The following is a 26544-nucleotide window of genomic DNA, read 5'->3' on the forward strand; positions in this document are numbered from 1 at the left end:
TGGTGCCGCGCTCTGTTTGATTGCTCTGGCTTGCCGTACTCGTACTTTCGAACAACCCGGAAGTCACCATCACTGCGCCACTGTTTACAGTCAGCACGTTTCTGTTGGCCAGCAGCAGCTTGAGCTCAAAACAAACACAAACCCACACACACAAAATGACGGCCACGCAGAACGGAGCGGAGTTTGACGGCATCTCGGTGCACAACTTCTCGGAGAAGATCCTGGAGCAGACCGTGCACTTCCACGTGATGAAGCTGAGCGGCGGCTTCTTCCTCTGGGTCGGTTCAACACCGGTGCTGAACAACCTGGCCGTGTCGATGAGCAGCAAATATGTGAGTAAAACACATTTATGGAGACATATATCAATAATATTTAAAAACACATGTATCAAGACTTTTATTTTGTAGTAAACTTGAGCTTTTAAAGGTTTCTGTTTAAACTAGATGCTGTAAGATGACGTCAAATGTTTCCTATTTCTTACTTGTGAAGAAATGTAGATTATTTTAACCATGAGATTGTCTAAATAAAGGTTTTTATACTGGTATTACCCCCCTGTGATGTATCTAGGGGTGTAAATAATGAGTAAATGCACCAGACACTCATGTTTGATTAGTTTCACTATCGATAGTTTCTGCTATAATAGACCCAGGCTGCCCCTAAAATTGGAGACAGTGTAAGTAAAATGTTCATCTACTTGCACATGTGCAACCAGTAAGTTTGCTGTTTTGTTTTTTACGCTCAAAGAATCTGGAGTCTGTCATTACAGGTGTCAGGCCAAGGTGTTTGAGGATCATGAATGAAAAAGAAATGTGAATATTTGCTTTGCAAGTCGATTTGTGCCCCTAAATTTTCTGTTTTCGCACCTAAAATTTTCAGTTAGGGGCCACTTTGCTCCTAGAGAAAGGCGTACTTTGCCTGGAGTCCTGAGATCAATCCTGTGATATAAAGTCATATTTCCAATGATTGAGCATTTTAGCTGCAGTTTTATCTCACTGTCTCTGTTGTGTAGTAAACCTAATGATCTATGATGGAGAGCTCCTCCAGCAGCACAGGGCCACTTGTTGGTCAATGGGTCCTTAGAAAGCAAAATCTAATAAATCTATTGAGCTGTATTTCTCCTTCACATCCTCAAACTGTGCCCCCAAACCATAGAGACGACCATGATGTCATCAGTCTGGGATCTATGACCTTCAGTTTGTGTAAATCTGGACGACGTGATTCATTTCTGTTTCAAATGCTCCTAACAGAACTGATGTGCTTTGTTTTCTGTCTGCAGGATTCAATGCCATTATCCACATTATTGATGGGGGACCCGTCTAATACTGCTCCAAATTCCCTGTCACAGAGATTAGGTAAGGATGAATGACTTTGTATTTTAGTTGATGTGTCTAATTACTGTGTTTTCCAATGCAGAAACTAGTTACCAAACACTTTTCCAATCTTTTATTTATATTTTGCGGATATGTAAATAACATTATCACTATTATTACTTCTCCAAGTCCTGTATGAAGTATTTACATGTGTGTTTTTCCTGCTCTCCAGGCAACAAACGGCCTCCATTCACTTAAGTGCAATGTGAAAGTCGACACGCAGAGACTTGAAACTTGTTTGAGTTTCATTATCATTCACAGCTAACATCACTTCTGCTTTTAGTGCTGCCAGAGAGAGAGAGAGTGTTTTTTAATTAATTCAGCTGCAGCAGCAGATTGATTTCAAAAGTGTTGTTGCCATGAACCGATAACACCAGTCTGACAAAAATAAAAGTGACAATGATGTTGATTAGATTCACACGAATCTCAGGTCTCCACAAGTCGACAGTGATGCCACAGCAGATTAATATTGAACCAGTTGCTGCTTGTTTGGTGTGAAAAACTCAGCATAAAAATTACATGGTGAATTAATGAAAGGCAGCTTTGTTCATAATGCACTATGTGACGAAATAAGTCAAAATATTATGTAGTTAACCCTGAAATGGTGAAAAATAGATGAATTATTTTGAGTTTTCACAGCTTCCATGACTTTGGTTTGATTTATATTAAGGAAATAAAACAATCATATAAGAATTCAACAGCAAAAAAAATGCATTTATTCAAATTAGAAGTAAATTAAATGTCTATTTTCTGTGTGTTTTGCAGCAAAGAGGACCAAAAAACAAGTATTTGTGAGCTACAGCCTCCCGATGACGGACTCAAACCTCGGCCTGTTGATCGAGAACAGGATCAAAAAGGAGCTGGAGCTTCACCCTGAACACTTCTGAGCGTTCAGTTGCCCTTTTTTTTTTTTTTTACTGAACCAAGGACAATTAGGACAAGGCAGGTTGTCTTTCTGTTTGGACTTTACCACTTCACATACTGTACTCACACTCCCCCCGACACAAAAACCACAAGCAGCCACATCAAGTGTTCTTTTATTGACATAATAAATTAAGTGGTTTATTATCAAAACATGTAGGCCTATGGCTTTTTGTACAAATGCATCATATTAAAAAAATAACACTTAGAAAACAGCATTAGTGGTTTGACTTCTTTTTCTTTTTCTTGTATCTTATCTTCTCCGAGTGTTGAAAACTGTTGAAAACATATTACAAACTACCGAACCATACGTTGTGTTCAAAATACGTGCTGTGTCATTATTACTAAACATGATTTTAAAAACGGAGGATGAACCTGTTCGATCTGTGGATTCAGGTATATTTGGAAAAAAATGTTCGATGGCATGGTTTTAACTATTCAATGTGCTTATATCCTATAAAAGTAAGGTCGATGGCCCATACATTATGAACGGATGGCACATGTACAGAATACATACCTTATATTTTTATCCAGTCCTAAAGGATACTTACATAGTAAAGTGTATAAATGTACACTAATCACAACTAGGCCAGGATCTACGCAGGCTACGCTGCTCTAGTCTAATCTCCACAAACGTTTATGTCAAAAAACTGTAAAATATTGTGCTTTCTGGCTAGAGTTACACATCCTAGGAGCAGGATTACGACATTATAGAATCACAGTACAGAGAACAAGGAGTGAGAGTCGGAGTGGAAATATTGGCTAATTAAGGAGGTATTTCAAGCGACAGAATTGCCCTTGGCAGCATGACAAAATAAATACTGGTTTTCTTAAATTACATTCTCTGTTTTTTTGTTAAAAAGAAACAGAGCCATCGCGATAAAGCCATTTAAAATGCTGAGATGCATCATAAGACATACAGTAGTACGCTGACTGGCCACTCTCATGTCCGCTCAACTCTCAGATTTGTTTTAGCATTCAGCCACAGTCTCTATATAGGCTACACTTACAGTCTGCCAAGGTCTCCGGCTGTTCGTCAACATCCGACAACCATCATACACCCACAACAACAGCAGTAATGCTTCTTTAAAAAAACTAAAACATCAGTGTCTACACTGACCTCACCTCTGAGGATAAAGTGCCACTTCAGACTTCTTGTAGAGGGACCACAAATAAAGATAGAGAGAGAGAGAACGTGTAAAATCATTTGTGCCCTTTCATGCAAAAAGGAGTGGTAGTGGTTTAGCCAATCCCTGGGTCTCCCAACGCGTTGGCTGAAAATCACAAACACTTGATTGTGTCTCTGACATTTAGTGCAAAAGAACTTATAAAGAATTATAAGATGCAGTGAAATCCTCTTTCAACGAGTCAAAACTACAAACAGGAAACTCACAGAGCACACTCTGCACGTCGGTCTGCTCTTCTCTGTCTCTCCTCTCTAGACCTTATTATTATTATTCAACACACTGACGTCAGATAAACTTTTGTCCTGGACAATTATTTTTTTTGGCAACTCCTGAATGAATCATAATCACTACAAACTACACAAAATAACTATCGCCACCGTCTCAAACCAACAAGAGTCCGTCTGGATCAAATTTTTTTTTTTTTTTTTTAAATTTCCCTTAAAAGTCAGTTTTGTTTATTTCAAGTGACCATTGAGTCGTGTTAATGCTCGAGCAATTAATAGCACAGTAGTGGACTATTGCTATGATGCTCACACCCCATTGGCTATGGCACGATTTCCAATCACCTCCCCGCCGGTGGCCAGGGCGTACGAGGCGGGCACAGCTGCCAGGGCGGTGGCCGCTGCCACCGTGGCGCTGCCGGTGGTGGAGAGGTGCAGAGGCGTGTCGTGGACTCGGGAGTAGTCCTTGTCGGTCTTGGCGAGAAGGAGGTGCTGCTCCCCCGGGTGGAGCAGCGTCTGGCGGGTGAAGGTCTCTCCGTCGGCGAGGCTCTCGGGCAGCGGCTGCCCCCGCGGCTCGGGCAGCAGCAGCAGGCAGATGATGCACAGCAGCGTGCAGCAGGCGAAGATCACGTGGTGCAGGAAGTAGCCCTTCTGGTTGTGGAGCTCCATGATGGGAGCGGTGAGCATCCCGAAGCCGGCGCTCGCCAGGACCAGGCCCAGACCCCCGCCCCTGCACAGGAATACACAACACAAACAGTCTGTCCAGGCTGCAGCTCACAAACTTTGCAACTTCTGAACCTCAACAAAGCGACTGTTTTTATTTATTTATTTTTTTTACTGTCTTTGTCCCACCTCTTTTTTCCCCTTTATTATTATTATTATTATTATTATTATTTAAAGCAGAAGTAAGCGATTAGTCGTTTTGGCTAACTTCCTCGTCCCTACGTCACCACATTCACGCGCATCCCTTGGCTGCACACACAGAGAGGACTGCCCCTTTATGCCGTTGTCTCTCCTCATTGGATAAAGGTTGTAGGATACAAGGAAAGTTCTCCTCGGCTTACTTCTGCTTTAAATGTATTTATTTATTTCATTTTTTCTGATTTTTTCTTAACTTTTTCATTTCTTTGACGTTTCTCACTACAAATTGTAGGAACGCTCCAATGGCTAAAAAGATGTGTAGTGGAACATGAACTAACGACTTGTGCAATCATGCAATAAAGTGTAAAAAAAAAACAAGAGCAAAGCGACTGTTCAAGGTGTGTGGATGTGTGACAACAGTGTGACTTCACACAGCGAGCTCTGACCCCGCTGTGCTTCAACAGCTACTATACTGGACAGTGTGTGTAATTAAAAATCAGGCAGGACGCTCCCCTACGTGTTATTGTTGTTGTTCTGTTGTGTTTTTTCAGTGTCTGCGCTCACCTGATGACAGTGGGAGTGATTTCAGCACAGAAGAAGATGCTGAGGATGCTGACGGCGTGTGAGGAGAACATCCCGATGATGGAGAAGGCCACCGAGAATTTCCTGTTCAGGGTGTCGCGCAGAACTGTCCAGGAGAGGGCGACAAAACGTAAGTATTCAAACTACAACTACAGGCCAGGGGCACAAATTAGAGCGCTTATATATGAACACGTGGAGTGACCTTGAAGTGAAACGTGAAGAGACATTACAGCTCAGTGATTTATTGTTTCAAGTAATCATTATATGATGTAAATTAACTGCACTGTAAATGTACCTATGTCATGGCGAAGGCTGTACTTCCCAATCACTGGAGTCCGTCAGCGAGCATTGGAAAATAAAGGAGAGGAGAACATGTCATTAGTAAGCACAAAGGGCAGCAGAGTCAGTGCTGACTCAAAACAAGCAGGAAAAAAAAGCCTTCAGGATGATTTCTGAACAGTTTTACCACTGAAGCCTGAAATAATGACTCCATATTGCAGATGTAGGTCAAAAAAAGGAGGGAATCAGCAGAGGCTCCTATTAGACTCCGACTTAAACTGTGGGCTTTAGTGATTTAATGACAAAAGGAAGTGAAGCGTTGAGTACAAATCAGGCTGAACCTCGATTTAAAATCTTTGCCTAAACTTTTTCCCCTGTGCAGCGTTTGCCCAATCACAGCTCAGTGACTGTAACAAGCAGCAGCAGGTCAGTCAGTGTTTGGAATATCCCATCATTAGTCGGGTACCTGAAGTGCACAGGGGCAGCAGTAAGAATAAAACCCTATAATATCCACGTCCAACTTGGAGAAAGACAAGAAATGTAAAAATCTAAAGAATGAAGAGTTTTCTTTTTAGCTACGAGCCAAGATGCCTGGCTAACTAGCAACTAGCCACTATTTACATTTGTACCCTATATCTAAATAGAAATAAACTCAGTGATTATTTTGTGCAGTTGCGTGACTGACAAACCCACTGGGAGCCTGTGCTGGATTGTGCTAACGTTACACGAGAGTTTAGGGTTGGGCTGCACAATAAATCCAAATATATAACCACAAGTTTGACATGCAAATCACATAAAATCATAGTAAAATGTTTTACAACGTTGTTGTGCAGTTGCAGCACCATAGGTGTTTGAGGAAGGATATAATCTCCTCACAGGTTTGATGTTTTTTTTTTGCCTGTCTGTCTCTTTCATCTCATCACTTTCAGCTTCAATGGACATTTAAGTCAAGTGTCATGATTTATTCACCATGGGTCTGTTTCCATTGCACTTTCGCTTTTATCAATACACCAATCCATTCAGCCCAGACAAGCATTTCAAAAACTCTGATGTTGTATCTCAAGAGTGTTTTTTGACATTCTTGGTGTCAATCTGTTATTTTTTATGTGCAATTGCCGGGATAAAATCATCATAAAATCAAAGTTTAAAGGGATAGTTCAACATTTTGACAACTCCGTCTCGTAACGTTCTGTTATTATCTCATATCGTGGTGAATGTGCAGGTCACAACTTGTCCACCAGAGCATTTTGGAGTTGTTGGATTGTGTATTTGATGAGTTTGATGAGGGAAACCAAGAATCCCATTAGCCTCTGTAGCATAGCTATAAGCAGCTCGCGGCTCCGCTCCACCGTTCTAAAAATAGCTTGCACCGATAATTAAAGGTAACAAACCTACTCCTAAAACTATAGGGATTATGGCAATGGGCCAATTTGCCAAAATGTTGAACTACCCCTTTAAGAGTCTTAGCAACAGGAACTGGTGAGGACTAGTTGGTTTAACAGCCTGTGTGTGTGTGTGTGTGTGTGTGATTATTACTCACAGTTGAGTAAACCCAGCTGCAGCAGCGATGCCAGAGCTGTTATGATCATGAAGGTGAGCAGCCCTCCCCGACGTCCCATCAGCCCCACCGCGGGACACAGCGCCAGGCAGGTTGCCACGGCGATGCCAGCCATGGTGTAATAGTCTGCGTGGCACAGCGCCGTGGGCTGGGCCTCGGGGTCCATCATGCTGCGGGCGAAGCAGTGGTGGATGCCGTAACCTGTCAGGCTGCACAAAGACACACGAAACAAGACAAGAAGAGGATGAGACGAGCGCGAGGTGTTACCTGAGACATGCGCCGACCGCCACGGGGCGAGTGAGGGTTTAACGCTCACACACATGTCTTCGTTTCATCTCATGTTGGAGTGGGGTGGTAGGGTGTAGGGTTGGGTGGGAGGTGGTAAGGGACGAGCTCATGTGTAATTCATGCTCTTTTCTCGACACAACGGATGTAGGCTTTGATTAGCAAAGGAACTTGTACACAGCCCAGCCACAGACGCAGCGACACACTTACGAGTTGACACACAGCACCACAATGTTTTTCCACAGGTTCCTGGTGCTCATCATCTTGACAATGCAGCTCCTCTGGGGTTTCTTGTGCAGCTCCTGCTCCAGCTCTGGTAGGAAACATGAAACGCACACCTTGAGACCTTTTTCTTTCAGAAGGTAATGAGAGACCGGCCGCTAAGGGACCTTTAGCGCGGTGAAGCTAATGTGCTGTGGGGCTCTTAGATTGATACAGGACTTCCCTTTGCCCCCTCTCATCAGCAGCTATCTGTCTGCTCGGCCACAGGAGAGGCAGGAACAATGAATCACATGCCGAGGCAGGGGAGGAGGAAGTGTTGGTGGCGCGGAGAGGAAGGATGTGTCTTTGCTAGACAACCGCTCATTAATAATTTGAAGGCCAACATTTTGCAAATTAAAGGTTATAGTTCAACATTTTGGCAAATTGGCCCATTGCCATAATAGTCCTAGGAGTAGGTTTGTTACCTTTAATTGTCGGTATAAGCTGTTTTTAGAACGGCGGAGCAGAGACGTGAGCTGCTCAGAGCTACGCTACGGAGGCTAATGGAATTTCTTGGTTTCACCCATAAAACTCAGATACACAATCCAACAACTCCGAAACGCTCTGGTGGACAAGTTGTGACCTGCACATTCACCACACTATGAGATAATAACTGAACATTACCAGACGGAGTTGTTTTCGAGGTAAATACAGAGACTGCTTGCTGAAAAACTGTTCCCAACGGGAACGCACATCAGCGTTTTTGCATGAATTAACCTCTAAAACAACTCTGTTTCATAACGTTCTGGTGAATGTGCAGGTCACAACTTGTCCACCAGAGCGTTTTGGAGTTGTTGGATTGTGTATTTGATGAGTTTGATGAAGGAAACCAAGAAATCCCATTAGCCTCCGTAGCGTAGCTCTGAGCAGCTTGCGGCTCTGCTCTGCCGTTCTTAAAATAGCTTGCACAGACAATTAAAGGTAACGAACCTACTGCTATGACTATAGGGATTATGGCAATGGGCCAATTTGCCTAAATGTTGAACTATCCCTTTAAAGCATCTCAATGTGCTGCTAAGTGTCATTATATATTGAACATCTTGTTTGGGGTTCTGTTTAAATTTGAAGAGGCCACCTGGATCTGAATTGTAAAAGTATTTGGCACATTAATTCCCAATGAAAACAGCCGTTAGCATCAGCGGCTACATTGTGAAGTCCCACTTTATGGACCTGCCAGTGAGACTTTGCTCCTGGAGGTTTCTGAAGGGGAAGATGTGCTTCTGATTGCTGTTGCATTTCATCATGTGGATACTGGGAAACGCTTGTGCACACATCACATGAACAGAAGCATCTTTTGTAGTCTTTTTTTGCATGTGAGTGAGTTGTGTTTGTGTTCGTTGCATGTTCGTTTCATCACACACCAAGAAGCAGCTGCAGCACAGCACAGACGATGAATTAAAAATAATTTTGCATAATGAAGCGAATAAAGCGACAGAAAGTAGAAAAATTTGCAGCGAAATGGACTTTTCTCTCTCTTTTTTTTTTTTCCTCTCCTCAAACCGTCCTCACCTGCGAGAACTCCACTGGGCTCGGTTGTCATGTCAACCTGATTCTTCCTGGAGATGTGCAGCATCATGGCTTTGGACCGCCTGTAGTGCTGGGTGGCCAGCAACCAGCGCAAAGACTCGGGAAAAATCCTGCAGAGAGAGAGAGAAACAGAGAGAGAAAGAGGAATGATAAAAATGTACAGAGAGAACGGACAAAGAAGGATGAGAACAGAATGTGTTGCAAGAGCAAGAAGAAGAAGGAGAAACGGAGGGAAGAAGAAAAACAAGAGGAGAAAGAGAGTATTGTTTGTCCGCTGAAGAGGAGTGTGTTCAGTACTGTGCGGAGCAGTGTGTACTGTACAAGCCGTCGCCTGGTTCAGTGCGTGGAGAATCTGCCCCCGCTCCCTCCTCCCTCCTCCTCCTCCTCTCTCCCTCCTCCTCCTCTCTCCCTCCTCCTCCTCTTCTTCTCCTCATTGCTATGGATTTCCTCCGAGGGCGGGACTCACCAGACGTAGGGCAGCATCAGAACGAACGGGCTGATTATGACGATCTGCAGGACCTGCCAGTCATCGCGGTCCGGCCAATTGCGGCACAGCGCGGCCACCCCTGGCATCAGGAGCTGCCCGCCCACCATCAGAAAACTGGCCACCATGGTCATGGAGAAGCGCCAGCCTGGCAAACAAAGCTCGATCCCTAAAATAAGAAGAGATAGAGAGAAAAGGAGATGGAGAGAGAAGGGAGAGGAAGATTCAGTTTCACACAGATATACAGTAGATTTGTGCGATGTGTGTTGATGCACCAGGAGATGCAGATAAATAATGTATGAGCTGTTGTTTGTGTCCGTGGTCGTGGATGTGATTACCATCATAAACCAAACAGCAGCCTTAACGGCCTTGGACGACTGTGATGTGATGTGATGTGTGTGTTTGTTTAATGGTGAAGCCGGTATTGAATTTCTTCTCTGAATTATTGAGCACTCCTATTACTGATCCCCCCCCCTGAGAGAAAGAGAGAGAAAGAGCACCAGTTTAACACCACACCACCTCTTTATGAACTTAGGATGGACTACAAGGCAAGCCGTGAGCGGTGAGAGAGGGTTTCTTAATGCCTCACCCGTCCCTGACCGGGCTCCCCCCACCCTTCCCCTCCCCTCCCCTACTGCGTGTAACATGGTACAGTCCAGATGGTCTGGTCCATATGGCAAGGTCTTTTTGAAGGTGACCATTGTCGGTGGGTGAGGAAGGCGGCGGCGGGGGTGTCGGGGGTGTGTGTGTGTGTGTGTCTGCTAACCTGGCTTCATGTACTGTCACTTCTCATTGTGGAGAAGAAGAGAAAGAGGAGGGGAGGAAATAGGGGAATGGGGGAGAAAAAGGGGGAGGAGGGGGGGGAAAGTGGGAAGAGTATAGGGGTAGAATACAAATTACTTTTCCCTCCGAAAGGACATGGAAAAGTCCCTCCATTCATCGGTGGAGTCACCGCAGGAATGATAATAAAGACGGGGGAGAGAGAGACACGGGAGAAGAAAGGTGGAGGGAGAGAACAACAAAGACAAACTGAAAAAAGACTTTCAGATAAGAGGACGATGAGAAAACGATTCAGTCGGTCAGAGGGAGGCCGGGAAGAAGGAGAAAAAATGTTGGTATTAATATAAATCCCCTCATCTCTCTCCTCTTCTGTCGCAGACTTAGAGTTTTCAGAGTTAGTCTCCTAAAGCCTCACTGCCCCCCCCCCCCTCGCAGGAACCAAAACACATGGAGGAAATTACATTGACCCATAATCCTGAACTCTCTCTTCTTCCCTTCCTCTCTTTAGGCGTCGCAGCAAAAACTGTCGATCTTTTTACATTTGAGTGACAAAACACGACATCTGGTGCGGTTTGAATACTTTTTGTAAAGTTGTTTATGAATTAACATGATAAAAGCCGTCTTGTGTTAACATTTCTGCACCATTTTGGTTCTTAATTAGTCTGATTTTATTTATTTTTCTTTTAAATTAACATTTTATTCTCTCTCTGTGCCAGTGTGGGTTCTCTCCAGGTTCTCCCCCGGCTTCACAGTCCGTCGGCTGAATGGTGACTCTTAACTGTCTGAATGTGAATGTTGGCTGGGACTGGCATGGATAAGCAGTTTGGCCAACGGACGGATATAGTCCTTAAAGTTATAGGTGAGCAACATTGGCTTATTTACCGGTTGTAAACATCTTACATGTCAAAGTTGGGACAAAAGTCACCAGGATATTGTCACGTTTGTCATGTGTGATGGACATTTAAGCAACTATTTTACTCTTCAGCTTCATTTTCAAGTTGTAATAAAGTAAATTTATCTTCTTTTTTTTTTATAACAGCTGAGTCTGAGCATTTTACCGTCTTTCAGCTCAGTGTTTTGGTTTTGCAGCACAGACAGATGTTTTTCTAGCAGCTGAAGAGCCAGATGTTTTTGTCAGGAGCTAAAAACAGAGTGAATACTGAACTTACATTCACTGTTGTGTAAATAGGCAACAGTGTGCTATCACATTACACAACTTTCTGAGGTCATAACATGTTAGTGTTGGGTGCAGTGAAGTAGTATTATATTATTATGTTCTCTATTGTTGCATCTAAATGATGACAATGAGCTGGTTTCTGTAGTTTCATGTTTTCTATGATCCTGTCAGACAGTTTGATACGTAACAATCCAACGTTCATGTTTTATAAGGTGGTTTAAGTAACTAGGTGGTAGAAGAGGAGGAGGAGGGAGATCTGAGTGTAAAGTAGCATAAAACTAAAGTGCAGTCAGACAATGTCAGGGTCAAATCGATACCTAAGTGCAGAGCTTGTTTACACGTCGTCCTGTGTTTAGTTACTTTCCACCACTGCTGTCACCCCGTCTGTCTGTTCTGGCAAACAACAACAACAGAGCGCCGCCACGTCTCTGTGGTACTTCAGTCCACACTGGCGGTCAATAGGAATGGATCACACACACACACAGACACACACACACAAACTAAAGAAATCAACTGTACCTTGGCAAACCCTCTGCCTCCCTAAACCAACCTCACAAAACAAAAAGCACTCCCCAACTCTCTGGGGAGGTGTCTGATCCCACTGACTCTACTGGGATATAAAACACACACACACACACACACACACTCTCACTCACAAACACACACACACACACACACACACACACACACACACTCTCACACTCACAAACACTCACACTGGCAGGGACCTTTTGTTCCAGCCGAGTGGAGAATGGTTCTCCTTGTGCTGATTATCTCACTGCTCCCCCTGTGGGCTGATCCTCCCTCACCCTCACCCCCTCCTCCCTCCTCCCTCCCTCCCTCCCTCCCTCTGCCCACTCTTGCTCATCTGGGCTGAAGTGGCTCTCTCACCCTCTGTGAAGCCACCATCCCCCCACCTCAACTTACCCTCCTCACCCCCCCCCCTTCCCTCCTTCCCTCCCTCCCTCCCTCCTCCTCTCACCAAGCAGCTTCTCCTCAGTCTTTACATCTCGAAGTGAGTGAACAGTTGCAGAGGGTTCGCAAAACAAAACAAAACAAAAAAAGAAGCCCAGACTGGCATAAAGGGAACGCAACAAATAAAACAAAAGAGGTGGCAACACAAAAAAAAGCAGCCAATCTGGTGGCCAAACAAAACTCAGATGACAAATGGCTGACAGCACCGTCACTCACTCACAATCACACACACACACACACACACACACACACACACACACACAGACACACACTGTGTTGTCTGCTGCTCCCTCGCTAACCTTGCCTGGGGCATGAGAACGGAGTGTAGAGACAATTGGCTTCCTAACAGCATGAGTTCACACAGAGCTACAGTATGCCTGTGTGTGTGTGTGTGTAATGTGTGTGTGTGTGTGTGTGTGTGTGTAATGGAAATGTATAGGGAGGTGGCAGCTACTGTATGGGTTAGATTGATGGGATGCAGTCGATCGGTTCACACAGAGACACAGTGTCCTCCGCCACGAAAGTGATTCATGCTCAGGAAAACATAAATATTTAGATGTAATTTCAGGGGAATAAATTGCAGAAATTGTTGAATGACCAACGTGATCCGATCGTCTCTGTGTTGTTTTAGTATTAAAGATATTTGGGGTTTAGGTTAAAGGGACATTGTGTAGGAATTACTCCCATCTAGCGTTGCGGTTGTATATCACAAGCAACTCAATCGTATTTTTCATGCTGCATTCACGTGAAATTGGGCAGACGGACGATGCAAACAAGCCTCTATGTAAACAAGTGGTCCGTCAGCACGAGGCAAAACAATACACGTGACAATATGTTGTCATGGCGATGTCGTATTGTTTACCTGACCCACGTTTTCTCTGGACTTCTGTGACTAAAATGACATCTGGTTTGTTACCGACGGCCGTCTGCCCGACTGCAGGTGAATGCAGCATCAGTGTAACGCTCCATTCCTCCTCACTGCGTTACCGCAGTGACTTTTCACAGACGCCACCTCCACCTGAGCCGACAGCTCCGGTGTCTCCGCTGAGTTTCCGTGGTTTCCTACCGTCACGCTGCCACTGAACGTAAAAACATGGCAACACCACATGGCAGCAGCACCGAGCTTACCCGCTCCATGGAGATATGAATGATATGAACGGCAAATTCAGAGCTGAAAGGAACACTTCAGTTTGATGATGGGGGGATTACTGATTAATGACAAAACAGATTTTTGAACGAAATAATCGATTTTCATGAATAGATAACGGGAGAAGTTACACAATGTCCCTTTAATGGTGAAACAAAACAAGCTGTTTAGTGAGAGATATCTTTTCTTCTTGCAGCCTGAGGCCAATGACTTCATAGAGAGGCAGCGATAGGAAACAGACAGGAGGCTTGACAAGGGCACGACATGACAGTAGTTTTCCCCAGCTGAGTCAGCAGTAGTCATCCTCCCAGCTCATGAGAGCACACACACACACACACGCATACACACACACACACACATGCAGGCATATACTGTGTCTCTGACTGTCATTACTTAAAAGTCTCTAAGGATCAGTGAACGACGATATTAACCTTGACTCACTGCTGTAAAAGTAACTGCAACCTAATTCCTCTGCGTCCATGCACAAGAAGTAGCCTAATAATTAAAAAAAAACAATCACTGAACGTTTCTCCTTTGAGCAGCGAAGCAGCTGTAGTCAGCTTGGATTCACAGCGAGTACCGAGGATTCAAACGCTGACCCAGTTTCATGAAGGAGAGAAACGCACCTCATCAAACGAGTCCTGCAGCACAACCCACTCCTCTGTCACCGAACCATCCAAACTGTCCACCGCTGCTTTCTCAGACGAGACAAATATTTTACCAGGTGTGACTGATAATTTTTTTCTCTTTTCTCTCACAAAATCAAATATTGAAAATGTAAAGTCTCATTCAGCTTTTTGAGAATCACCAAACTAATCAGGCTCAAAGTCAAGTCTCAAAACAAGGAGCTCTTGACACTGATGTTTCATCACCTTTTATGGTGCCTGATGAATCACATACATATGCATCAATAATCCAGGAGTTGTTCAATCTGTAACTATGGACATTTATCTGTGTGTTTTCACAGGGAAACTGTGTCTCTATTGGGGAAAACCCGAGCCAACAGAGGATGAGGACCACTTATCCTTCGAAATACAGATTTCCAGCATCTCACAGCAGGTGCATCTTACAAAAAAGAAACACGAGAGTATTTTTCAGAGGAGTGTGCATACATAAATCCATAATTACACATTTTTCTGTACTAAAATTAAAAGAAAAGGCAGGAGCAGGAAGAAGCTCTTTCTCCAACGGCTCCCAGAGGAAGGTGGTAAATTACAAACTAATAAACCCACGTAGAATTGCTGCAACAACCAAATATACTCACACAACACACACAAAGAGACACACACTCACACACATCAACACGTTTACATTGGCAGAGCCAGGGAAAGCTCCAGTAAGGTTTATTATGCGCTGCGTGTTGCAGCGAGATAACCGGACGATGAGAGATTTCAAATGAGCCTCAAGAAAATGAGCAAGCGAGGGCGTGTGACCGCTGGTGGTAATGAAATGGTAGTAAGAAAAAGAGAGAGAGGGAGAGAGAGAGAGAGAAAAGAGGAGCAGGATGGGATGAATGGAGCAGAGGAGAGTCGAGGAGTGGAAATTGAAAAGACCGGAGAGCTGCTGGGTTCAGAAATAGAAAAATCAGCTTCGCATTTACAGTGACAGACGGAGAGAGAAAGAAAAGAGAGAAGGGGGGGGGGGCTGGGTAGAAATATGGATAATATGGATGCAGCAGCTCACACACATGCATATGTACTGTACAATCATCCATAATACAGTGTTTGCATGTTGCATATGTTGTAGAGCTTCTCTCTCTCTCTGCTGCAACATATTTAGCACACAGTAGTGGAGCAGATTCCTCAGTGCTGCTCCTCTGCTGAGCTGTGTTGTGTTGTGTTGTGCTCTGTATCTCTATATGTTGTGACTCTGGTGTTAAATCACTGGTTTTCTGCTTTTTTTTTTACGTCCATAATGGGTGTAAACATCTGCCCCCCCCCTTTTAAGCTGCACACTGCTGCAGGATGGATAATGATCCCTAAACATAGAGACAGAGCAGCCAATCGGTGTTTTTGCGACTGGGATAGAATGATCCTGATTCGCCAGGGTGAGTCACGTGACCAGCTGAGCATGTGTTTCACCTGCAGAAGATTCAGGGGGGTCTCTAGCAAGGAAAAAGAAACATCACCAGGGATGATCAAGTCAAGAGTCTGTCAGTCAAAGCTTTCATAAAGTCAGAGAGCAAAGACTTGAACTCCAGTTTATAACAGCTTAAGACATATTTTTGGCAGGTTTTTTTTAAACTAAAAAACACAAATCCCCACTTTATCTGCAGGAAAAACTGAAAGTGGACAGTGCATGCTACAATATGTCAGTTAATATCACAGGAAAACTTTAAAACAGACAGTTGTGGGTTGATATTTTAATGTTAGCACTGGTTCCTTCTCCTCCAGATCCAGCTGGTCAAACATCTGGCCGGTCTGACTTCCTGACTGTTTGTCTTTCTCACCTTCCTACTCCCAGATCTCAGCCTCGATTTTACAACCGCACCACGCTGAGCTCACCTTGCTGCAAGCTTTGGTGAGTAGTGTCTTATTTATTATTCATCATTATTAGAAAGGAATGAGACCAGAACTAGGATCTATGATAATTTTATTTAAATTGATCCCACATGTCCAATTACCTTTGTCACGTTAAACTAAAGAGAATCAAAGAACAAACCCCCCACACTGTTCATCTGATATGGATGTAAACACCTTTGTGTGATTACAGCTGTGTTACATCACTCTCCTCTACATGGTTGAAAACTTAGAGAGCTACCGATCCTCCACTGTGGATGTAAACACCAAAGCAGAGTAAAGCTGAAGGTCAGAACTTCAACCTCACGGCCGTTTTTTTGTTGTTGTTTTTTTTCCACTTCTAATCCAAAGTAATGGAGAATCAGAGCCAACACAACAAAACAAAACAATGTGTTCCTGCCAAAAAACACTCATCGACTGCAGTGCTTCTAGTCCTGCAGGACGGACGGAGAAGAGACACTACAGTTCCTCTCCTGGCAAACAAGGAGAAGGAGGAACTGACGAGGTAATGAGGATTTTCATATCTGTCTGTTTTAGCGCTGTAATGAAAATGTGCTCGTTGGGTTTCATTGCCTCGCAGCTCCTGTGTCGGTGCAGTTACGTCTCCAGCCTTTTCATGATGGGTTTATTTGAAGCTTCATATGTCTTCATGATTTTGCCAGCACGCTGTTACTCTACATGTGCTTTACTGTTAATGGGATGGCCGGGTCTGTTATCAGCTGTCAGAGAGTGAGCTCACTTTAAAGCTCAGATCACTGTGTGGCAGGCAGCGAGCCGACTGTTCCTCCTACTGTATGCACCACCTCACACTACCAGCAAACACCTCATGCAAACACCTTTTTTTTGTTGCACTTCAAAGTGCATGCCTGCAATCTGCTCTCTCACACCAAACACACACACACACACACACACAGACACACATGGTTACTAATCCATCATTGTCCACACTGAGCACAACAAGAAGTGAATAGAAAATAGAAAAATTGCCTCCCATTACAGGTATTTGTGTTTGGCAAACCGACTGTAATAACAGGAGACAAATTACTAAATTGTGTGTGCACTTGTGCGTGTGTGTGTGTGTGATGAACGAACAATCTGCAGTACGGAGGGAGAGGAGGAGACGTGCACTGGATGTGTAATAATGTTCAGAACCAATGAGAAAAAGATAAATTGGCCAAACACTCTCTTTTAGAGAGTAATTGACTTTTCTCTGATTAGATCGTTTCTCAAGTTCGTGCATGATTTGATCTAAATCAATAAACGCAGAAGCTTGTTCCAAGTGCATCTCACATACTAGGCCGTCTGGGATTATACAGTAGGACCAGTTTAAATTACAATTATAGTAATAATAAATCAGTTATTTATCGCATTTATAGCATTCAAGCTTAACTTTTTTCAGCCAGTTGTTTTTATCCAGACAAATGAAATGTCTCAACAGCTCTGGACCTTCATGACCCACAGAGGTTGAACCGCAGCAGCCAAAAATTACTGATTAGCAAACGTAAGCACTAATGTGTTTAGCCAAGCCTACCTGTTAAACATGAGCATGTAAAGCATATAACTTAGTCTAAATTAAGAATTTCTTGCTTTATCTTTGTGTTATTTTTACTATTTTTCAAGGCTGTCAATTGATTAAAATATTTAGTCTCAATTAATTAGGGGTCCATAGTTAATCACCATTCATTTCTTATTAATGGCACATTTTTTTACTTTTTAAAAATGTAACTAGGAGCAATGCTTTTTTGGTGTTTAATAATGGACAAATGTTGCTTTATACAAATGTAACCTTATTAAACATTAATGAAGAAACGCTCAAAGGCCTCACTCCATTTGGCATAAAAAATATGCTCGAATAAAAACATGACGGCTCCATTCGAGCGGTGACTGTTATAGCAGAGATGGTTTTTTTTGTGATTCATTTCCAGAACTAAGTGTCAGGTCAAAGGCCAAAATGACATAATGTTTTAAAAAATAGTGCCATTGAAAGGAATTTGCATTTTCACATTTGCATTGACAGCCCCAAATTTGCCTTTTCACTCAGTGAATGCACAGCAGTAAACCTCATCTTGATCTCAACCCTAACTCCCCCATCACTTTCCATTGTCTTCATCTTCCTCAAAACAAACTTAGAGACTGAATGCATCGAAGGAAATGCAAACTACAACATTATTTGTGTGTTGTCTGCCTTTGTCTACATCACAGATTAAATTCAACTCTCAGGAGCCGCTCGGCAGCAGACGGCTCCGAGGCGTACATTTTGTTTGTTTGTTTTTAGAAAAGCAGTTCAGCAGAGATTTATCTGGAGCCCCCGCTGAGGGGGGAACAAACCCGCCCCACTGCTGGAGCTCAAAGTCTGCCCTCGCTCCACGCATAACGTATGACTAATCTCTGACCGGCCTGAAAGAGACAGGGGGCGAGAGAGAGGGGGGCAGTGGGGGATACAGCGGCAGTGGGTGAGGGTTGACGGCTCTTCAGGGGAATGAAAACACTATCAGCCAGTGGTGTCATTTTGATCACCTTGGCTGCTCTACGGAGGCCCAGAGGGGACATGGAGGGAAACATTTCACATGTGGAGGAGGGAATCTACTTCTGTGGTCTGTCACAAAATATCTCAGCTTCAATTTACCGCACAGATCTTAAAGGGATAGTTCAACATTTTGGCAAATTGGCCCATTGCCTTAAACTTTAATTATCGGTGCAAGCTATTTTTAGCTGAGCGAGCTGCTCAGAGCTACGCTACAGAGGCTAATAGGATTTCTTGGTTTCCCTCATCAAACTAATCAAATACACAATCCAACAACTCCAAAACACTCTGGTGGACAAGTTGTGACCTGCACATTCACCACGCTATGAGATAATAACAGAATGTTACGAGACAGAGTTGTTTTAGAGGTAAATTCATGCAAAACCACTGATGCGCGTTCCCGTCGGGAACAGTTTTTCAGCAAGCAGTCTCTGTATTTACCTCTAAAACAACTCTGTCTGGTAATGTTCTGTTATTATCTCATAGCATGGTGAATGTGCAGGTCACAATTTGTCCACCAGAGCGTTTTGGAGTTGTTGGATTGTGTATTTGATGAGTTTGATGAGGGAAACCAAGAAATCCCATCAGCCTCTATAGCGTATCTCTGAGCAGCTCACGGCTCTGCTCCGCCATTCTAAAAACAGTTTGCAACGACAATCAAAGGTAACGAACCTACTGCTAAAACTATAGGGATTATGGCAATGGGCCAGTTTGCCAAAATGTTGAACTATCCCTTTAAGTATACAGTATAATGTTATATAGTTGTTCTTACTTACTATGAGCAATGATTAGGCTACAACAAAGGAAACCAACAGTTACGTAGCTTGTTAACACAGAGAAATCTACAGCTCCCGTTCAGTTCAAGCACATATACGTCTTTGTAACTGCTGGTTTTCTCTTTTCAAAAACCAAATATTCAACTTCTAAGCTGCGTAAAAAAATGTAAATACCACACTCCCCCCGCCCCCCTTCCCTTCCCTTTCCTTCCCCGCTCCTGCTTTGCTTACAGCTAACTCTGATTTAGCTCCTCTAATCGAGCTGCTGACATTTAACCAACAAAGGTCGTGGCCTTCAGGGGAATGGTGTTTGCTAAAAACAGACATTTTAGGCAATAATATTATTTTCTTTTTCTCTAACAGAGCATCCCTGTCTATCTACTTGGAGTGCACCACATGATTAACTGTTGATGATGATCATATGACAATCTTAGATGATGTCTAAACTGGCATGAGGATAATAATATGTGTCATTTTGAACTGCTCTGACATTCACATTACGAAGCACTTCATTAGAGCATCGTTTTCTGGCTTGTTTTTTGTACACTGGCCACTTTCTTTCTATTATATAGGATATTATAGTGTTATATTATGTTCATTTAAGGGGTCAGTGCACAACACATACTGCACCAACTAAAAAGTAATAGTAGTGAACTCTAGTGCCTGATATTTGACAGTCTTTCTTTATCATGTTGAAGACAGTCATTACACGCTCAAGCAAACAAATATTGATAACCAATAACTAAAAAAACTGCAAAAGTGAATCAGAAAAAGCTATAATAAAACCTAGAAGCAGAAGGAGGTGGACATAGAAACTTCAGGGGGCAAACAGTAGTAGTCAGGTCTATTTCTTCCTCCTGTCTGATATGTTTTCTTCTACATCACCTCCAAGGCTCAATGCTGTTCAGGCGTTAGTGGTTTGAGATTAAACACAACAAAGAGCAGAGCAGGAATGGGGAAATACAGGTGCAGGTGCAGAGAGAGAAAGCACAGAGAATAAAAAAGGAGCCGACAGGTACGAGGAGGAGGAGAAAGCAGCAGGTATACTTACTGAGCACGTAGAGGGAGAGAGCGAGGCCCGCCAAGCAGAAACCCTCAAAGAAGCGCAAGGTGCTGAACATGGTGACGTTTACAGAGAAGGCAACACTCAGACCAAACACCAGCATGAAGAGCACCGAGAGGATCAACACCGGGTGTCGACCAAACCTTAGAAACAAGAACAAGAGGGGAGGAGTGGGGGGGGGGGGGACAGATGGAGAAAGAAAAAGAAAGAAAGATGCAGCAGAGTGTTTAGAAACTGTCACAAACTATAGAGAAAAAGAAGCTTTTGATGTGCAGTCGGGTGAAAGGGGATCATGCCACTCATTGTTTCCTCTCAGAGTCTCTGGACTTCCTGTATGGGAGGAGGGGGGCATTCGGGGGGCGTGGGGGGGGGGTCAGTAGATCAGTGGGTCAGGTCAGAGCTGAGGCCTCAGTGCCCCTGTGCATTTCTTTACATTGTTTCCATGGTCACTGATCCCAGACACAATGCTGGGACTTTTTTTCCCACGAGGCAGCTCAGGTGGTTCCACAATGAACTCAACGGACAACAAGCCGAGACTTAAAGGGTCATTCCACCACATTACATAAAGACAGTCGTATAGTTTGAGGTTTTTAATTGTTCATTTTGGACTACTGAATAGATAAAGTTTTCTTTCTGGTGCTTTAGTAAAAACTTTATGAAAAGAATCAATCTCCTGCTTTATTGATAAAACCCACAGACTGAAGACCGTCTCTAAACTAAAACTGCTGACAGTGAGGTGGAGTGACAGGGACTTTTTGTCTTGTAATGGATCTTATTGTTGAATTTTTAAGCCACGCTAGCAGCGCGACTCAATTATTTCAGACAATATCACCTGGATTGCCTTGGATTCATCACTACAAGATTAATTTTATAGATTTTGGCGATACCCTGACATTTAATCTAGCAGCACCCACCAGCCGGTCAAAGCTCTACCTTATTTTGTGAAATACCTCAACATGTATTAGCATGGATTAGCACTAACTCTGGGTGGTATTCAATGACATTTGGTTCAGATATTTGTTTATTAAAGTGAATGTGCCCTCAAATGACAGTGGTAATGTCCTACTGGTCAAAGCTGAAGCAAGATGTTTTTGATGGATAGTTTGGATAATACTGCACATTTACTTTTCTTTCAGATGTGTTTCCTGACACACAGGACGTCTTTGTAGCAGTGTTGCAAGATCAAGGCTGTTTTTATGGTGAGTACAATGTTATCTTTTAAAGGTCTCATACAGTATAAAGAAAGATTTACATTCAATCTTTTCAACTCTAGGTTCTGTATCTACTGTGACAGTATCAAAGCCTCAGTCCACAGAGAAATGCACACAACCTGTTTTCAGAAACTGAAACCTTAAAACCAGTCGTTAGGACGTCCTGTTACTTTGTGATGTCACAATAAAACAGTCCTCAATCCCCTCCCACTTAGTCCCACTGTCTAACACTTGCAGGATTTGGTTTCTCTGAGTGTTTGGTCTGAAATCTCCTTTACTTTTATTTGATTACTTAGAAAACCTTCAGCGAATCTGAGGCGGGTTTCAGAGCCTCTTCTCTCGTGATTGGCTGACACTGACCTGTTGTTACTAGCGCTCCGGAGAGAAGCTAAGAGAGAGGAGATGTAAAACTATATTTAGATGATCTTTGCTGCTCTAGCTCTTATGGATCAACACTTCAAATAAAGCACATGAGAACTGTGAAATAAGGGACCTTTAAAGCCGACTAAAACACACACACAGATACACACACAGTAGAAAGGCAAAAAAAAAAAAAAAAACAGAAGTGAAGGAGGCAACGTACCAGTCGGCCATAACACCCATCACTAGATAGCCAAATATGGAGCCCACCAGCAAAGAGAACTTGGCAATGTGCACCTTCCAGGCAGAGTCGCACACCAGGTTCCACTGAAACGGAGACAAAGAGAAACAGGGGAACATTAGCCAACTTCTCTCTGAGAACCACCCACAACAAGATAAAAGGGAATTAAACATCAGCAGCCAAGCATTTTCTTTTTTAATCTGAAAGCTGCACAGAAACAAAAAAAAAAGAGGGAAATGTGGGCTTCTCTCATCACAAGTCTGTCAAAGTCTTTTCGCTCTCTGACTCACTGTTTTGATAATTCATGAAGGCTGATGAGTGTGCAAACATGGTGCGGACGCTTCTGAAATATTCAAATGTACGTCTTGAAAGGAAAAGAAAACACACAAGAATATATGTGTATATATATGTTGTTTGTGTGTGTGCAAATGTGGGCGCGTGTCTATAATAACAGAAATCAATAGTTTTCCACTCTTTCCTCTAAACCCATGGGTCAGTGAACACAACACTGCAGCTCTCAGCATCTGAAACTCAGCCAAGGACACATGTGGGAGCGAGATGTGCTGCCTGCCTGCGTGCAGTACGTGTGTGTGTGTGCACTGCACTCTATATTTGTGCACTAACCCTGAAAAAGTATCTGCAAGAGCCCATCGGACCCGACTCAGCAGTGTGTGAAAGTAGTTTCTGGTATTTAACAATGATTTACAGAAGTCCCCTCCTGCTGCTGAGCCTCCGACTGTGCAGAGGAGCGAGTATGAAGGAGATGATCACTGCACTGGTTATGAGTGATGATTCTGGTTGTAAAAAAAAATGGAAGGTGAAGACACACAAGACAGTGTGAGTTCATTATGCACGGGCTATTTAGCAACAGTGCTATCTAGGGAAAATACATGCAGGGTTTGATGATATTAATTAGGACAAAACGATTAGATCGTGTCATTGTTTTGTAAAGTTTTGCATCCAAACTGGATCCCAGAGAAATTGCAATGAAAAAACAAACAACTGAGTTATTAACTATTAGCTGGACCTTTAAGTATCTTCTGCACCAACAGTGATCAGATTGGATACAGGCCAACGTGACTAATCCACATTGAAAACAGTTTATTTCTGTAAATTAAGATTATGCTGTGTCAGATTGAGGGGTCACTGAATCAGATTCCAGCATCACTGTGTCACAATCTGTGTGTGCAAATGTATTGATCTCCACATACTCAGTGTTTTTTTTTTTGATTGGTTAATGGGATGTCAGCATAAATTCGATATCAGAGTCAATATCAGGAGGGAAACAGTGCATCCACAGTTCATGCCCACTTTTCCTCCCCAGATGGGAATCCAACCATGTAATTAAGTGTTTTTTTGTGTTGCGTTTGTGTGTGTGTGTGTGTGTGTGTGTGTGTGTGTGTGTGTGTGTGTGTGTGTGTGTGTGTCTGTGTTGTGGCCTATAATGCATCGACATTGAGGAGCAGTGGTGGTGATATAAAGACTGTAAATGGAGAGAGGTCTTATTAATATTGCAGCACTGATCCTACACACACACACACACACACACACAGCCTACTGTACATGCTATACAGTAGTAGCTATGTAACACTCCTTGTCAGCTGCTGTCTTATCTGAACTGAACCCCCCCCCCCCCCCCCCCCCCCCACACACACACACACACACACACACACACACTGTCATATCGAGGTCAGTGGGTAACTTGTTAGTCAGCTGTGTCTGTGTCGGATCATCTTTACACTGCGACTGGCGCTGGTGATGAAGACACACGGTGGTGGTGATGATGATGATGATGATGATGGAGAACAGAGTGTTTTTTTTTCTTCTATCAGAGAGATATCACTGTGGGTCTATGTGCTCAGTCGTTACCTTGGTAACCACATTCTGACTAAGTCCCGTCTGCAGCTCCAGCCTCCACTCCTTGCAGGCGCACAGTTGCACACCGTCGCTACCGTAGCCGAAACCGTATCCGTATCCCTCCCCGGTGCCGGTGCCGTTGCCTCTGAGCTGCAGCCCCGGCGTCCCCCCGGTGACGGAGACCGGCGGGGATGCCACGGTCCAGTTACTCCCGTTATTGAGGGGTTGCACGCACGTGCCATTGGGTTGCGCCAGGAGGAAATAATCCGAAAACTGGCTAAAGCCGATGAACAATGCCGGTATCCAGGTCAGGACCACGAGCTGCTTCTGGTGTTTCCCGAAGCCCCCCAGAGACGGCAGAACCGAGCCGTCGATGTGCGGTAGCAGCCGGGGCGCCGGGTGCTCCAGCGGGGTGAAGCCGTTCTCGGGCGGGTGGTCCTGCGCCTCCGGCCGGCCGGCTGCCATCACGGCGCGGCCACAAAGAGAGAGAGCAGCTGGGCGCAACAGCGGGTGAAGCGAAGCCCCCGCTCTGCTGCCACTCGCGCACTCTGCGTTAAGCCCTTTGACACAAAGAAAGCCCCACAGCGCAGATAAATCCTGTGTGTAGCCAGCAAAAGCAAAAGCGCGATCCAAAAAAAGATAAAGACAAAAAAAAAGAAAAGAAAGAAAAAAAAGAGCTGATGTCCAGTCCGCTCAGGCGAATCACCGTGCGGTCGTCCTCATGGCGAGGGGGGCAGGAAGCGACCAGGGGATGTCCGAGTGGAGAGGCAGTGTCAGGGGGAGAAGCTCCCGGAGCGGAGTGCACTCGGACTCGGACAGGCGGCGGGCATGCTCGTACGCGCGGGCGTCATATCCCATAAGCACCGCTGCTGCTGCGGGATCCATCCATGTGGGGGCTGAACCGGACCAGGCCTGCTGCTGCTGCTGCTGCTGCTGCTGCTGGTTGTGGTGTAGAAGTGAAACATGGAGCTACATCCAGAACTGGGATCCACTAAACATCTGCTGGTCCTTCTTCATCCACGAGCGCCACAGGTCTCATACCTGCCCAGACCGGGACCTCCTAGAGGTGCGCATCACTTATAGCTATAGGTCCTCACGTGCACATCAGCCGCGCGCCCACTCATCACCACCGGTCCACTTTGACGGTGTTGAGTTCAGGGACGCGGTGGAGGAGGAATATGCTCCCCGGTTTGTCGCTGTCTAGTCAATGGGACGCGGTGCCAACGCTGGAGCTTGGAGCAGGAGATTGGGGAGAGGAGGGGGTGGGAGGAGGAGGAGGAGGAGGAGGGGGAGGAAAACCCCGCCCTCAGTCGGTCGCGCTATGAGCTGCGATTGGAGATCCTTCAAAGGGCGACTGCACCACTGACGGGCATCTGCAGGCAACAATGATCCTCTTTGTGCAGCCTCTCCACCTTCTCCACTCAATATAAAGCTTGTTAGAATCACTAATCAGTCACGTTTCATCGATGCAAGATGATTTATGATGTGAGGATCAAGTGAAGATTAGTATTATTTTTTCTCTTCTTTCAGTGTGGGTGGTTTGTATTGATGCGTTCACTGAACATCCTACGGGGGCTGTTTTGCGTCATATGATTTTTTTTCCTTTTTTTTTCTCCATAACCGTCATATAAATAGACAGTATTAGTTCAGCTACTGGTTTAGGGAGAGAGGGAGAGAGAGAGAGAGACAATGGGGAGGACGGCAGGGTTTTTGGATGATGTGCTGCCTGTTGACCGCAAGGGGGCGTCAAACGATCACAGTCCTGTAGCATCAGTTTTTCTTTTTTTTCTGCTTAAATGTGACTCTCAGCAAAAAAAAAAAACAAGACAGAAAATAAACCATATGTCACACTGCAGGGTTATCAGAGGTGCATTAAAGCAGGAAGAAGTGAAATTTAAATGCCCTTAAACGGAAATAAACGCTGTGGGTGTTTTATGAAGCTGCAGCTGCTCCCTAATGACTGATGAGACATAACAGTGACCTTGAGATTTAAGTGAGTGGCAGATTTTTCCCTCCGTAGTGAAGGAGCCTGCAGGAGAGAGAGAGAGAGCGCGTGTGCGCGTGCATGTTTATGTGTCTGTGTGTATGAGTGTGATAGGAGCTGTGGGGCTTTGGGTTGTATGTGTGTGTGTGGCAAACATCTCATTCCTGATGTGTCTGAGTGAGTGACATGGAGCTGGTATTCAGGGCGCGGCTGACAGTGCAGCAGGGAGGTGACAACTTGTGCTCAGCTCTCACTCATCTCTCACCTCCACCCACCTTCCTCCTCCTCCTCCTCCTCAGAGACTTATTAAGGTTTGAGATAGAGGAGGAGAATAAAATGAGGAGGTATGTGTGTGTCTGTGTGTGTGATTGATTGAGTGCGTGTGTGTATGAGT

At 44.3% G+C, this 26544-nt stretch overlaps 2 protein-coding genes across 2 annotated transcripts; one reads left to right on the plus strand and one right to left on the minus strand.

Annotated features, from left to right (window-relative positions):
- The first annotated feature begins 38 nt into the window (after positions 1 to 38).
- Positions 39 to 2509, plus strand: psmg4 (proteasome (prosome, macropain) assembly chaperone 4). Its single transcript, XM_085775091.1, has 3 exons — positions 39 to 332; positions 1277 to 1352; positions 2136 to 2509. The coding sequence occupies exons 1-3, from the start codon at positions 156 to 158 to the stop codon at positions 2255 to 2257; spliced, it is 375 nt and encodes a 124-aa protein (XP_085631217.1). The 5' UTR covers positions 39 to 155; the 3' UTR covers positions 2258 to 2509.
- On the minus strand, positions 2392 to 25401 carry slc22a23b (solute carrier family 22 member 23b). Its single transcript, XM_085775087.1, has 10 exons — positions 24179 to 25401; positions 22292 to 22395; positions 20486 to 20640; positions 9519 to 9705; positions 9035 to 9162; positions 7475 to 7577; positions 6962 to 7188; positions 5438 to 5470; positions 5125 to 5248; positions 2392 to 4429 (listed from the first exon to the last, which is right to left on the minus strand). Exons 1-10 carry the CDS (start codon positions 24629 to 24631, stop codon positions 4009 to 4011), a joined length of 1935 nt encoding a protein of 644 aa, XP_085631213.1. The 5' UTR covers positions 24632 to 25401; the 3' UTR covers positions 2392 to 4008.
- Positions 25402 to 26544: the final 1143 nt, after the last annotated feature.

Source organism: Trachurus japonicus, chromosome 4, assembly GCF_045865225.1.
Source record: "Trachurus japonicus isolate A0001 chromosome 4, Traja_1.0".
Classification (NCBI taxonomy): Eukaryota; Metazoa; Chordata; class Actinopteri; order Carangiformes; family Carangidae; genus Trachurus; species Trachurus japonicus.

What these genes read in the sequence shown, in the direction of transcription:
- psmg4 (XM_085775091.1), top strand. Translation starts at nt 156, where the DNA reads ATGACGGCCACGCAGAACGGAGCGGAGTTTGACGGCATCTCGGTGCAC. An exon ending in TGTCGATGAGCAGCAAATAT is followed by an intron (nt 333 to 1,276) that starts GTGAGTAAAACA and finishes TTCTGTCTGCAG; the next exon opens with GATTCAATGCCATTATCCAC. An exon ending in TTCCCTGTCACAGAGATTAG is followed by an intron (nt 1,353 to 2,135) that starts GTAAGGATGAAT and finishes TGTGTTTTGCAG; the next exon opens with CAAAGAGGACCAAAAAACAA.
- slc22a23b (XM_085775087.1), bottom strand. Translation starts at nt 24,631, where the DNA reads ATGGCAGCCGGCCGGCCGGAGGCGCAGGACCACCCGCCCGAGAACGGC. An exon ending in TCTCTCCCTCTACGTGCTCA is followed by an intron (nt 9,706 to 20,485) that starts GTAAGTATACCT and finishes TTCTTATTTTAG; the next exon opens with GGATCGAGCTTTGTTTGCCA. An exon ending in GCAGCTGGGTTTACTCAACT is followed by an intron (nt 5,471 to 6,961) that starts GTGAGTAATAAT and finishes GACGGACTCCAG; the next exon opens with TGATTGGGAAGTACAGCCTT.